This window comes from Pseudophryne corroboree, chromosome 7 (assembly GCF_028390025.1).
Source record: "Pseudophryne corroboree isolate aPseCor3 chromosome 7, aPseCor3.hap2, whole genome shotgun sequence".
Taxonomy (NCBI): domain Eukaryota; kingdom Metazoa; phylum Chordata; class Amphibia; order Anura; family Myobatrachidae; genus Pseudophryne; species Pseudophryne corroboree.
The window spans coordinates 67,560,378-67,574,518 of record NC_086450.1 but is presented as its reverse complement, the minus strand read 5'-3'; the positions used below and the strand labels follow the sequence as shown (position 1 = coordinate 67,574,518).

General features: G+C 45.7%; 1 protein-coding gene across 2 annotated transcripts in view; it reads left to right on the top strand.

Moving 5' to 3' along the window:
* The window catches only part of ASB1 (ankyrin repeat and SOCS box containing 1), a 62,233-nt gene that overhangs the window by 18,453 nt on the left and 29,639 nt on the right, over window positions 1–14,141 (top strand). For both annotated transcript variants that reach the window (XM_063933270.1, XM_063933269.1), the window contains exon 2: window positions 13,602–13,743. In XM_063933270.1, coding sequence (XP_063789340.1) covers window positions 13,602–13,743 — 142 coding nt within the window. The remainder of the gene's footprint in view (window positions 1–13,601; window positions 13,744–14,141) is intronic.

The window sequence follows — 14,141 nt, the reverse complement described above, 5'->3', positions numbered from 1 at the left end:
CTCGTCCTCAATTCTTGCCTAAGGTGGGGTCATCTTTTCATATGAACCAATCTATTGTGGTGCCTGTGGCTACACGTGACTTGGAGGATTCCGAGTCCCTTGCTGTGGTCAGGGCTTTGAAAATTTACGTGGCCAGAACGGCTAGAGTCAGAAAAACAGATGCACTGTTTGTCCTGTATGCAGCCAACAAGGTTGGTGCCCTGCTTCAAAGCAGACTATTGTAACATAGTATCTAAGGTTGAAAAAAGACAATTGTCCATCGGGTTCAACCTATTTGTGGTCTCCTATGCACGATTATTTTGTATAAAATTTTGACTGAAGTTGCTGACTGCCGTTCCGATTAACCCCTCTTTTTTATAATAACCATAGTGCGTGACTATGCCCCGTAACCCTGGATATCCTTATATCCCTATCCATTAGGAATTTATCTAACCCATTCTTAAAGGTGTTGACTGAGTTGGCCATTACAACTCCCTCAGGCAGGGAATTCCAAACACGTATCGTCCTTACCGTAAAAATGCCTTTACGCCGTATTGTGTGGAATCTCCTCTCCTCTAACCTGAGCGAGTGTCCACAAGTCCTCTGTGTTGATCTAACCAAAAACAGGTCCTGCGCAAGATCTGTATATTGTCCCCTTATATATTTGTAAATGTTGATCATGTCCCCTCGTAATCTCCTCTTTTCCAGTGTAAACATGCCTAGTCTTGCAAGCCTTTCCTCGTATTCCAGCGTCTCCATACCCTTAATTAGTTTGGTCGCCCGCCTTTGAACCTTTTCTAGCTCCAGGATATCCTTTTTGTAGTAAGGTGCCCAGAATTGTACACGGTATTCAAGGTGTGGCCTCACAAGTGATTTATATAACGGGAGTATAATACTCTCGTCCCTAGCATCAATTCCCAGTTTTATGCATGCTAATATCTTATTAGCCTTCTTTGCTGCAGTCCTACTTTGGGTACTACTGCTTAGTTTGCTATCTATGAGGATACCTAAGTCCTTTTCCAGAACAGAATCCCCTCATTTTACCCCATTTAGTAGGTAGGTTTTATTTTTGTTCTTGTTACCACTTGTCTGTATTGAAGCGCATTCTCCATTTCGCTGCCCAAGCTTCTAATTTAACTAAGTCATTCTGAAGCGACTCAGCATCCCCCACCGCATTTATAACTTTACACAATTTGGTATCATCTGCAAAAATTTACACCATGCTCTCTAGACCTTCTGTTAGGTCGTTAATGAAAATATTGAACAATAGCGGTCCTAATACTGAGCCTTGCGGCACACCACTTAGCACTTCAGTCCAAGTTTATTATTATTTATTATTTATTAACAGTTTCTTATATAGCGCAGCAAATTCCGTTGCGCTTTACAATTTGAAATAACAATAACAAAATTGGTGATAACAAACAGTCATAGAGGTAGGAAGGCCCTGCTCGCAAGCTTACAATCTATAGGGAAATAGGCATGTGTACATAAGGAAAGGTGCTATCTATTGCATAGAATGAGAAGACATGTGAGGATATGTGTGGACTGTACAGAGTGGATGCAATTTGATAGGAAGGTTTATGAAAGTTATGTGGGCGGTTCTGGAATTTGATATGCTTGCCTGAAGAGGTGAGTTTTCAGGGAACGCTTGAAGGTTTGGAGACTAGAGGAGAGTCTTATTGTGCGTGGTAGGGCATTCCACATAGTGGGTGCAGCCCGATGAAAGTCCTGCAATCGTGAGTGGGAGCGAGTAATGAGTGTGGATGAGAGGCGCAGGTCTTGTGAAGAGTGAAGAGGTCGGATTAGGAGATATTTTGAGATAAGCGAAGTGATGTACGTTGGTGTAGTTTGGTACATGGCCTTGTGTGTGAGTAAAAGTATTTTATATTGAATGCGGTAGAGTACAGGTAACCAATGGAGGGACTGACAGAGTGGATCTGCAGACGATGAACGTCTAACGAGGAAGATAAGCCTCGCCGCTGCATTCAGAATGGATTGTAGTGGTGAGAGTCTCGTTTTGGGAAGACCAGTTAGGAGACTATTGCAATAATCAATGCGGGAGATAATGAGAGCGTGGATTAGAGTTTTAGCAGTGTCTTGTGTAAGGTATGGTCGTATTTTGGATATGTTTTTTAGATGCATGTAACATGATCTTGAGACAGATTGAATGTGGGGAACAAAGGACAGATCAGAGTCAAGGATGACACCTAGGCAGCGAGCTTGTGGGGTAGGGTAGATAGTCGAGTTTTCAACAGTGATAGAGATATCAGGTTGGTACCTACTATTGGCCGGTGGAAATATAATTGACTCTGTCTTTGAAATATTCAGTTTGAGGTGGCGAGATGTCATCCAGGATGAAATGGCAGAAAGGCATTCAGTGACACGGTCCAGTACAGATAGGGACAAGTCAGGTGAGGATAGGTAGATTTGAGTATCATCTGCGTACAGATGATACTGAAAACCAAAAGAGCTGATTAGTTTACCAAGAGATGAGGTATAGATAGAGAAAAGCAGAGGACCCAAGACTGAGCCTTGCGGTACTCCAACTGAAAGAGGTAGCGAAGAGGAGGTAGATTCAGAGAAGCGAACACTGAAGGAGCGATTAGATAGGTAGGATAGGAACCAAGAAAGGGCTGTGTCTTTAAAACCTAGGGATTGTAATGTCTGTATGAGAAGAGAGTGGTCTACAGTGTCAAATGCAGCAGATATATCTAGAAGAATAAGTAGAGAGTAATGGCCTTTAGACTTCGTAGTGACCAAATCATTAACCACTTTAGTCAGTGCTGTCTCTGTGGAGTGTTGGGAACGGAAGCCTGACTGAAGTGGGTCCAATAAAGTGTATGAGTTAAGAAAGTGTGTGAGTCGAGTGTGGGCAAGTCTCTCAAGTAGCTTAGAGAGACAAGGGAGCTGAGAGATAGGGCGGTAGTTTGAGAGAGCATTAGGGTCAGAATTTTGTTTCTTTAAAATGGGAGTAATCACTGCATGCTTGAAGAGTGAAGGAAAAATACCAGTAGAGAGAGAGATTACAGATGTTAGTTAAGGTAGGGATGAGTTGAAAAAGATCCATTAACCACAACGCGCTGCTCCCTATTATCTAACCAGTTTTTGACCCAAGTGCATATTGTGCTTCCTAGCCCTGATTCTTGTAGCTTGTAGATAAGTCTCATGTGTGGTACAGTATCGAACGCTTTGGCAAAATCTAAAAAGATTACATCCACCTCTTTACCCTGATCTAGGTTTGCGCTTACTGTTTCATAAAAGCCAAGTAAGTTGGTTTGACAGGATCTGTCCTTCATAAACCCATGTTGATTCCTTTTAATGACCTTATTGACTTCAAGGAACTTCTGAATACTATCTCTTAGAATACCTTCCAATAATTTCCCACCTATAGATGTAAGACTAACTGGTCTATAATTACCTGGTTCAGCTTTACTTCCCTTTTTGAATATAGGCACTACTTCCGCTATACGCCAGTCTTTGGGAACCATACCTGATATTACTGAATCCTTAAAGATCAAAAATAGCGGTTTTGCAAGTTCAGAATGAAGCTCCATTAGAACCCTTGGGTGAATACCATCGGGACCTGGCAACTTATTAATCTTTAAATGGTTTTTTTTTTTATATATTCTTTATTTTGGTTTTACAGAAAAAATTAGGACATTTTCAAGAGTACAACAAGTCGTACAGTGTAGAAATACATGGGTTAAGGTAACTGTAAAATATAAAACATCCAACATCTACACACTAAACAAGACAGGGGTTAGAGGGGGGAATGGGAATAGAAACAGGGGGGGAAATGGGCAAGCTAATCAGTCTTTATTAAATATTAGCGCGGGTTCCACGTAGCGAGGTGTGATACACAGATAAACGGCATCATGTTGAGTCTAGTGGGATCTGGTCTTTGTAGGTAGAGGTAGACTTAAACTCTATCCAAGAGAACCACGTGGCAACATAATCGGCACGTGAGTCAAGGACAGAGTGAAAAATATCCTCCATCGATCTATAGAATTCTATCCGCTGAAACCATTCCCATATTTGAGGGGGGGCCCGGGACTTCCAATGGACTGGCACTACAGCTCTCGCTGCGTTATTGAGATGTTTGAGAAGGGAATGTTTATATTTTGCCAGTGGGATTGTAGTGTGGGAGAGCAACCAGAAGTCGATTCCAGTAGGCGCCTGAAACACCAGGATCTTGGAGGATATTTGAATTATTTGGTTCCAAAAGGTGGTGATCAGGGGACAGTCCCACCATATATGAAGAAGGGAGCCACATTCTTTCCCACACCTCCAGCACAAGGGGGATACTGAGGGATAAAACTTATGAAGAAGGGAAGGGCAGCGATACCACCTGGTAAGAAGTTTATACTGTGTTTCAATAACTTCTAAGCTAGTAGAACAACGGGACATAGCTTCACAGTGCTTCTGCCAGTTGATGTGTATACCTCTAGGTATGAGATCTGCATCCCATTTCGCGCAGAAAGCCGGGTTACCGGTGTAGCGACCATGCAGTAATATCTTATAGATACCTGATATAACATGTGAGGGTTCAGAGGATTGGGTGCACATTGCTTCAAAAGGGGTAAGACTACCAGTCAGTGTAGTAGCTGTCCTATGAGATAAAATAAAATGGCGAGTTTGGAGATAGAACCAGAAGTCAGTCGCAGGAATATCAGTTCCCTCTCTAATGTCATTGAAAGCTTTAATCTTCCCTCCAGAGAGCAAGTGTGTTATTCTAGTCAAACCTGCCCTGTTCCACCTAGTGGGCACACCCCCACCCATGCCTGGTCCAAACAGTGGGTTGTCAAGGAGTGGGAGAAGCAGAGAAGTTGATGAGGAAAGACCCATTTTGAATCTCAGTGTTCTCCATAGAGCCAAGGTGGGCCCAACCGTCAGGTGCGAAGAGCGGCCAATGGATCCAAGCCAGGGTACTGCCTGTAAATGCAAACCTGAAGAGCGTTTCTCCAAGTCAACCCACCGCTTAGAGCCGGCATCAGGCCGTGACCAATCCAGGACCCTATTCAAAATTGTAGCCTGATAGTATGCCGTAATCATGGGCAGCTGCTGGCCCCCTTGAGATTTCTTTAAGAATAGGTAGCAGTGTTTAAACCTGGGTTTTCTGCCGTTCCAAACAAAGTGGCTGATTGCTTTGTGCGCATTTGCCAAAAACTGATGGGGGAGCTTTAAGGGAATAGTTTGGAAAAGATAAAGTAGTCGTGGTAAGATATTCATTTTTACAATGTTCATACGGCCTAGCCAGGAGAACTTCTGTTGGAGCCACTGTGACATTTCCTTACGCAGTTTTTGCAATAAAGGAATATGGTTCAGAGTGACAGTGGTCGAGAGGGAGGAGGGGATCAGAATACCTAGGTATTTAATATGTGAGGGGTGCCAGGCAAATGGGAATGATGTTTTTAGAGACGAGACTAAGTCTGTGGCGAGAGAGATACTAAGAGCCGTTGATTTAGCATAATTAATCTTGAAATTGGATAATGCTCCAAAGCGTGTAAATTCCTTCATAAGTCCAGACAGGGAAACAGCAGGGTTTGTAACTATCGCTAAAAGGTCGTCCGCAAATAATGCAAGTTTATGTTCGTTTCCGCCCACCCTCAGGCCAGTGATATCCGGATTTTGTCTAATTGCTCTTGCCAGAGCTTCCATACAGATAACATATATCAATGGTGACAGCGGGCATCCCTGTCTAGTCCCATTAGAGATGACTATCGGGTCAGATAGTATTCCGTTTACCCGCACTTGTGCTGAGGGTGTTCGATATAGCGCCAATATTTTTTGCAGGAACACCTCTCCCAGGCCCAACCGACGCAGCGCGACCTCCATAAAGACCCAGTCAATGCGGTCAAAGGCTTTCTCAGCGTCTATGGAGAGAAGCATCATGGGGACCTTAGCGGTGTTCGCATGGGCAATCAAGTCAATCACTCGTATGGTGTTGTCCCTCGCTTCTCTACCACGTACGAAACCAACCTGATCCGGGTGCACTACTGTTGGAAGCAGCTGACACAGGCGATTCGCCAAGAGCTTAGCATATAATTTAAGGTCAACGTTAAGGAGGGAGATTGGCCTGTAATTAGATGGTAATGAAGGATCTTTTCCGTCTTTAGGGATGACCGTGACATGGGCCTCCAGGGACTGGTTTGAGAAGGGGATCTGTGGAGAGACCGCGTTACATGCCCGGAGCAGGAGGGGGAGAAGTTTATCTTGGAATGCTTTGTAATAGGATATGGGAAAGCCGTCAGGACCTGGGCTCTTTCCAGACGGGGAGGATTTCAGAGCGGACAGCAATTCGTCGGATGTAAAAGGGATGTCAAGGGCCTCAATTATAGCAGGGGAGAGGGACGGGAATTTAATCTCTTCTAGATAATCCTCTATTGCCTTCCCATGTACCGACTGCTCACACTGGGAGCGCTGAGAGGTCAGATTATAGAGTTTCGTATAGTACGTATGAAAAATCCCAGCCATCTTGTCGTCAGAAGCATGGGGGACACCAGAGGAGTCCTTAATCTCTCTGATATAAGTCAGGGATCTTTGGGCACGAAGGGCGCGGGCAAGAAGTTTCCCAGGTTTATTACCCCATCTGTGGAACTTGTGTCGACAGCAGCGAAATGCCCTACGAGTGCCTTCGTCTAGCAAGCCATTAAGAGAAGATCGAGCGTCTTGCAATTCTGCTAACACGTCTGAAGTTAGCGTGGATTTATGAATGGATTCCAGCCGTTTAATTTTAGTAAGTAGGGCTTCTCGACATTCGTTTTTTTGTTTTTTAAGGAGGGAGCCCAGTTGGATACACTTGCCCCTAATAACACATTTATGGGCTTCCCACAGCGTCACTGGGGAGACTTCATTAGTCATGTTAAGAGCTATATAGTCCTCAATGGCACTGTCCAGTTGGGCTCGGCAGTCTGGGTCTCTAAGGAAATGCTCGTTGAAGCGCCAGCGCCATTGACGTGGGGGGGGACAGCGCCAGGACAGGGTAACAGTTATTGGGGCATGGTCAGATCCGACTATTTGACCAATTGTGGCATCTACTAGAAAATCGAGGGAGTTATGGTCAATAAAGATATAGTCAATACGGGTATAGGAATTATGTGGGTGGGAATAAAACGTGTAGTCTCTATCTTTGGGGTGGAGCAGGCGCCAGGTGTCCATTAACTGAAAATCATGCAAAATTGACTTGAAGCGTCTAACATCAGTCTTAGAGGATCTAAGTGCTCCAGTTGAAGTATCTAGAAGAGGCTCCAATGCCCAATTAAGATCACCTCCTATCACTAATACCCCTGTCAAAGATTGTTCTATCAACTCCAAGGCCTCCCTCATAAAGCGAATCTGACCCTGATTAGGAAGATAAAGGTTAACAAATGTAAAAATTTGTTCAGCAATGGTAGCCTTCACCATCAGGCCCCTCCCATCTCCAATAGGGATTTCTAACACATCCTGTAATCTAATATGTTTGGCAAACAGGATTGCAACTCCCTTGGCCTTAGCCCCAGAGAAATCATTATAATATCCCTGCGGGAAATGACGAGAGTGTAGCTTCGGAGAGGCTCCTTTTTTAAAGTGCGTCTCCTGAAGGAACACCACGTCCGCTTTGTCGGTGTGTAGAGAGTGTAGGAGCCGGGACCTCTTCTCAGGGATATTGAGGCCTTTCACATTAAACGATACCAGCTTTAAGGTAGCCATATTGGTCTGATGGTCGTGGGTACCAGCATTGCTGGTTCGCTGTGATACCCATGTAGTCTTACGAAAAGAGCAGCCGCCCAGAACACCTTATCTAAATAAGGGGAGGGGGGTAGGAAAACACAAGAGGGAGGGAGGGAGGGGGGTAACAGAGACTTAAAGAGATAAAGACAACTGCTGCTGTCAATGCAACAGCAATACTCTGCATCATTAGTCATGGGAAACCAGAAAAGGCCCATGATCTACGAATGTATAGCAGAGCAAGGGGGGGGTCTGGGGGGAACCGGGACACACCATCATAGGTAGCATTGTGATATAAACAGTACTGTTCAATGCTAATCAGTGGATATAATAGTTCTAGTAAGGGAAAGACTAGATCGGTAAATTGTAAGAACCCAGTAGGGCAGTAGGTCTATGGGGGCAAGACAACGAAACAGGAATCGGTAGTCCAGTATAAAAATGGTAACCTAGAAACCAGGAAACAAACACATAAGCCAGGGTATTATAATGTGGTAGGGGGTATCAATACGTAGGCATCTATGAGTGGTAATCGCGTGTTTGAGTAACCGTCAGAGTAGACTATTCAACCTGTATCGAAAGAACAGCGTAAAAGAGAAAACAATATATCACTATTCAATAAACATATCTACTAGTCACGCGTCTTTATGGATCTTAGCCGGAACTCTTGTCCGGTCCTGTCATCTCATGTCATCTGTGGTATTCGCAGCATCAGGCACAGGTGGGGGCTCTCCGGATGTGTCATTCCGCCGACGCCTCCGAGTATTACGGACTTTTTGCCATCGCTCCCTTTGGGGTGGAGGAGCCAGTGAAAGTTCAGACGGGTCTAGCCAATTAGGGAGGGTCGGGGCCGGGATATCTAGAGCTAAGCAGAAGTCCTTGACGCCATCATACTCCTGCAGAACATAAAGGGAACCTTTATAGGTCACTTGGATAGATATTGGGAAACCCCAGCGGAATTTGATGTTACGGCTTTTAAGTTCATCTGTGATGGGGCGAAGTATACGCCTCTGCTGTAAGGTAGACCACGAGATGTCCGGGAAGATTTGTATCCTCTGGCCCTGGAAAATAATGTCCGGTGCTCGTCTAGCTGCTCTGAGGATCTCCTCTTTCTCTTGAAAGTAGTGGAGTCTGCAGATAACGTCTCGGGGTCGTTCCGTCGGCGCTCCTCTAGGACGTAAAGCCCGATGTGCTCTGTCAAACACTATCTGGTATTCCGAGTCCATCTCCAAAAGTTCATTGAATATTTTGGTTAGGGCAGACTCAAGGTTTTGGGGTGCTACGTCCTCAGACAAACCTCGTATTCTTAGGTTATTCCGGCGACCTCTGTTATCTACGTCATCGAGTCGTCGACCCATGGCTACCAGAGAAGACGACTGCCGAGAGATAAGATCGTGAAGGTCTGAAATTTTTGTATCCGTCTTCTCAGCGCAACCTTCTAGTGTTGCTACTCTATCTGCGACTTGCGTGATGTCCGACTGCAAGGATGAGAGACGGGTCTGGATAGAATCCTGTATTCGTTGTTCCATGGATTGAAGGTCCTGCCGGGTGGGCAGGGACCGCAATGTGGAGAGAATCGTAGATAAGTCTGAGGATTCCACCACGGGAGAAGATGGCAGAGGGAGAGCAGATTTCTCCCCAGCCGTCTTGTCTGCCATAGCTCTGGAGGGCAAGGAGGACGAGGAAGGAGTGGTGGAAGTAGGAACAGGTGTCGGCGGTCGAAATAGCGTCTGAAAGGCCTTGGTTCGGGATGAGTTGGCTAAGGCAGATGACCTTTTTTTGGTAGACCGTCTGCCCGGCATGAGGCACGATGCTAGGCGTGATCGGAGGAGGTTATCGTCGAGCTGGGCATCCACGTACAGGTGCGGGTGTCATTACGCGCGTTCCCCCCAGCGTGGCTTGATCAGATCATTGTAGTTTAAAGTCCAGGTACCATAGAGCGAAGGGTTAAGTATCGTAGTTGGAGAGTGTCGGCATATCGTTCATCCATCTTGATGCTTTCCTAGCCTCTCTGCCAAAAAAGTGAGGTAGTATAAGAGAATCTGGGGAAAGGGGTGCAGTTTCAAGATTCGCCACAAGAGGGAGCTCCAATCCCAGCAGCAGTATAGAGAGGTGAGGCTGACTGCCTGCTTCTCAGCTAGCAAGAGTGCTGGGCAGTTTTTAATATGCAGATACAGGGGGGCCCATAAGACTGGGGTGTTGTCCCCACATATAATTAGTCTCCTGACTATTTTAGTTTGCAGCAGGGTATTATAGATGCAGCCCAGGACGTATAGGGGGCTGAGTGGGCATGCAGCCCATAGCTAATATGGCGGCGTCGGCTTCACTTATGGGGCCTCCGGGACTGTGTTTTCTAATGTGTCCCTGGAGTGGCCCGTAGCATTGGTGGCAGTGTAAGATATTCCCCAAGCAGCCAGGACCAGGAGGCTGAGCGGGCGGCTGTGTCCAGCGCACCTACTCTCGCGGTCGCGCCAGTTCCTGTGCTCCGCCGTCACCCGGCGCCGATCCCCAGGGCCCCGTTCCAGGCCGCACAGCGGGGCAGAGGGTCCCCCGTCGGGCTCGTCAGGCAGAGGACGTGCCACGGAGGTAAGGCAGGGACGGGGGAGCACTCAGGCGTATCGCTCTGTGCGGGAGGGAGGATGGGGGACACTGACCCGGTATAGTAATGGCCGCCAGGCCTCCGTCAGCTCCGTCCCGAGCGGTGAGTCCTCCACGCCGTGCAGAGGCGAGCAGCCAGCAGCAGGGAGGTTTCTTCTGGCCGCGGTCAGCGGCGGCGTGTATAAGGGAGCTCCGGGGGGAGTCAGCAGCCCGAACTGTGGGTCCCGGTGTCACGTCTGGAATGAGAGGGAAATTGAGGTCCCGGCTTCTGTGTTCCCCGCAGGCCGCAACCCGCAGGAGCAGTGAAAACTGCTCCCCGATTCCGCGGCACCCCAGGGGGGGACAGCAGGGGGGACAGCAGGGGTAAAGCAAGTACTGGGGCAGTTGGAAGAGGGCAGGAAAGGAATATATATGTAATATATAGTTGTTGGTCCCAGGAGCACTCTCAGAGCACAACTGTCTCCTTCAGCAGCCAAGCCACGCCCCCCATCTTTAAATGTTTTAATCGGTCGTAGACTACTTCCTCGCTTAAATAAGTTCCTATCAGTGAGATATTCTCATTATTGAGATTATATGTTAGTCCCTGAATTGTGTCCTCTCTAGTAAATACTGTTGAAAAAAACTCATTTAGTGTGTCCGCTATGTCATTATCATTTTTGCTTAAGACTTCCAACTTGTCTTTTAAAGGGCCTATACTCTCCTTCTTTAATCTCTTGCTATTAATGTATTTAAATAATTTTTTGGGATTCGCTTTGCTTTCCTTTGCTACTAGTTTTTCAGTTTCTACTTTAGCCGCTCTTATTTCCTTTTTGCATATTTTGTTACATTCCTTATAGTGCTGAAATTACGCTGCTTCCCCGTCAGATTTGTATTTTTTAAATGCTCGCCTTTTCTTGCCCATAAGTTCCTTAATCGTTTTCTTAAGCCACATCGGTTTATGATTTTTATTCCTTTTTTTGCTGCTCGTAGGAATAAATTTGAGTGTATTTTTAGCTAGCAGGAATTTTAGTACCTCCCATTTCTCCGTAGTATTTTTTCCTAAAAACAAACCTTCCCATTCAATATCCCTGAAAAATACCCTCATCTTTTCAAAATTTGCTTTGCTAAAGTTTAGACTCCTAGTTGAGCCAGTATAGGGCTGTTTATGGAAACTGATATTGAATGTGACCATGTTGTGGTCGCTGTTTCCTATGGGTTCCCCTACTATAATACCTGATACCAAATCCCCATTGTTTGTTAATACCAGGTCTAAGATTGCATTGTACCTAGTTGGTTCCTCAATTAGTTGAACTAAGTAGTTATCATTAAGTGTGTTTAAAAACATATTGCCCCTAGCAGTATCACATGAATCGTTTTTCCAGTTTATCTCTGGACAGTTAAAATCTCCCATCACTACTATGTCTCCTACTCCTGCTGGTCTTTCAATTTGCTTTAGTAACAATTCCTCATCAAATGCGTTGATACCAGGCGGCCTATAGCATACACCCAATACTAACTTTTTTATTTGTTTTTCCCCGCATGCAATTTCTACCCATAACGTCTCGACAGTGTCTACAGTCCCCTCCTGAATATCTTCCCGTATATCAGGTTTTAAAAACGGCTTTACGTAGACACACCCCTCCACCCTTTTTATTTAGTCTGTCTCTCCTAAACAGTGTATAGCCCTCTAGAATGACTGTCCAATCATGAGATTCGTCCCACCAAGTTTCAGTAATGCCTATAATATCATACTGTTTGCTTGCTGCAAGTATTTCTAGTTCACCCTTTTTACCAGTAATGCTTCTGGCATTTACATACATACAACTAAGATAAGTATTTTCCCTTGCGTTAGGGACATCTTTCACCTTATGTAGCAATGATGACCTGTAATCGTCATTGGTTAGTGCTTTGGTAAAATCTCTTTTAGTACCCATGTTGGTAACCTTACCGCCTGCTCTTACCCTCCCCCCAACTTCTCCCCCATTTCGTTTACTACCGCCATCCCCACTATTCTCACTGCATGACCCGTAGTTTCTAGCTAAACCCTCCCCCCAGGCTGTAGTTTAAAATCTCCTCTTGCTCGCTGGATCTGTAACACGATTCAGCAGGCACATTCTATGGCAGGATTGCCGTTACCGAAATCGGTCAAGGCCCATTCCACTAGGAAGGTGGGCTCGTCTTGGGCGGCTGCCCGAGGGGTCTCTGCACTACAGCTGTGCCGAGCTGCTACTTGGTCGGGTTCAAACACCTTTGCAAAGTTCTATAAGTTTGAGACCCTGACTGAGGAGGACCTCCTGTTTGCTCAATCGGTGCTGCAGAGTCATCCGTACTCTCCCGCCCGTTTGGGAGCTTTGGTATAATCCCCATGGTCCTTACGGAGTCCCCAGCATCCTCTAGGACGTAAGAGAAAATAAGATTTTAAACCTACCGGTAAATCTTTTTCTCGTAGTCCGTAGAGGATGCTGGGCGCCCGTCCCAAGTGCGGACTAATTCTGCAAGACTTGTATATAGTTTTGCTTACATAAGGGTTATGTTATAGTTTTCATCGGTCTTGGACTGATGCTATGTTGTTTTCATACTGTTAACTGGTTAGTATATCACAAGTTATACGGTGTGATTGGTGTGGCTGGTACGAATCTTGCCCTTGGATTAACAAAAATCCTTTCCCCGTACTGTCCGTCTCCTCTGGGCACAGTTTCTCTAACTGAGGTCTGGAGGAGGGGCATAGAGGGAGGAGCCAGTGCACACCCAGACCTAAAGTCTTTCTTAAAGTGCCCATGTCTCCTGCGGAGCCCGTCTATCCCCATGGTCCTTACGGAGTCCCCAGCATCCTCTACGGACTACGAGAAAAAGATTTACCGGTAGGTTTAAAATTTTATTAATTGGTGGTGACATTGTAGAAATTCTATCAGTGATTTAGATTTACTGTATGGGACATTTAGAGACATTTTGATTTTGAACTGTATTACATGAGAAAGATTTGTGTTTTCTCTTTACAAGTTAGTATAACGATCAAAAATCTGTGTTTTGGGGGAAATAGCTGAAAATATTGTTTGATAAATGGGCCCTGTGGCTGGTGACCCCCAAGACCCACGTGGTTAATAGTGGCCGCAGCAGTGAAGAGGTTAACCTTAGCCGCCACCCCAGGAAAGTTGGTGTTAAGGTAGGAGGGCTAAAAATCGTCGCCGGGATCTTCTATGTCGGGATGTCGGTCATGTGACATCCCGACTACCGGGATACATACCCAACTCCTCTTTATGTCAGAAGGCTAGGTAGTACAAACTTACCGTGCCCTCAAGTATAGAAATGAATTGAGATGGCAGCTCTTTCTCATTATACAGGGCGCAACCTGAAGGCCTGGCTGCAAGACCAGTACTGTGACCATCATTCAGAGCAGTGCCAGGACCCACTGCTGCACAATGCCGCATGTGTGGGGGACATGGATACCCTGAGGACCCTGTTACAGGAGGAGAGGTTCCTGCGGTAAGGCTGAGTGATAAGATAAACAGAGGAATGGATATTCTGTATACGTACAAAGACATTGGGCCTGATGTAATGAAGTCCAAGTTGGCCGGAGGTGCCGATTCTTGGCCGAACTCGAAGGTTTGTTTTTTTAAAGCGGCAATTATCTACAAGGCAAAACCATGCCTTGTAAATTATTTCTGCTTTAAAAAAAACGTCCGAACAAACACTTTTGAAGAAGTTATATTGAGTAAAAAAAAAAAATCTATAGTGGTGTAACTGGGGATATAAATTGCCTTGCACTTTATATATTCATCTCAATGGCTTCCATTTATCAAAGATATGTGCCCATGTCTTAGTGCAGAGGTAGGCAACCTGCGTCATTCCAGCTGCAGTGGAGCTACACAGCCCAGCATGCC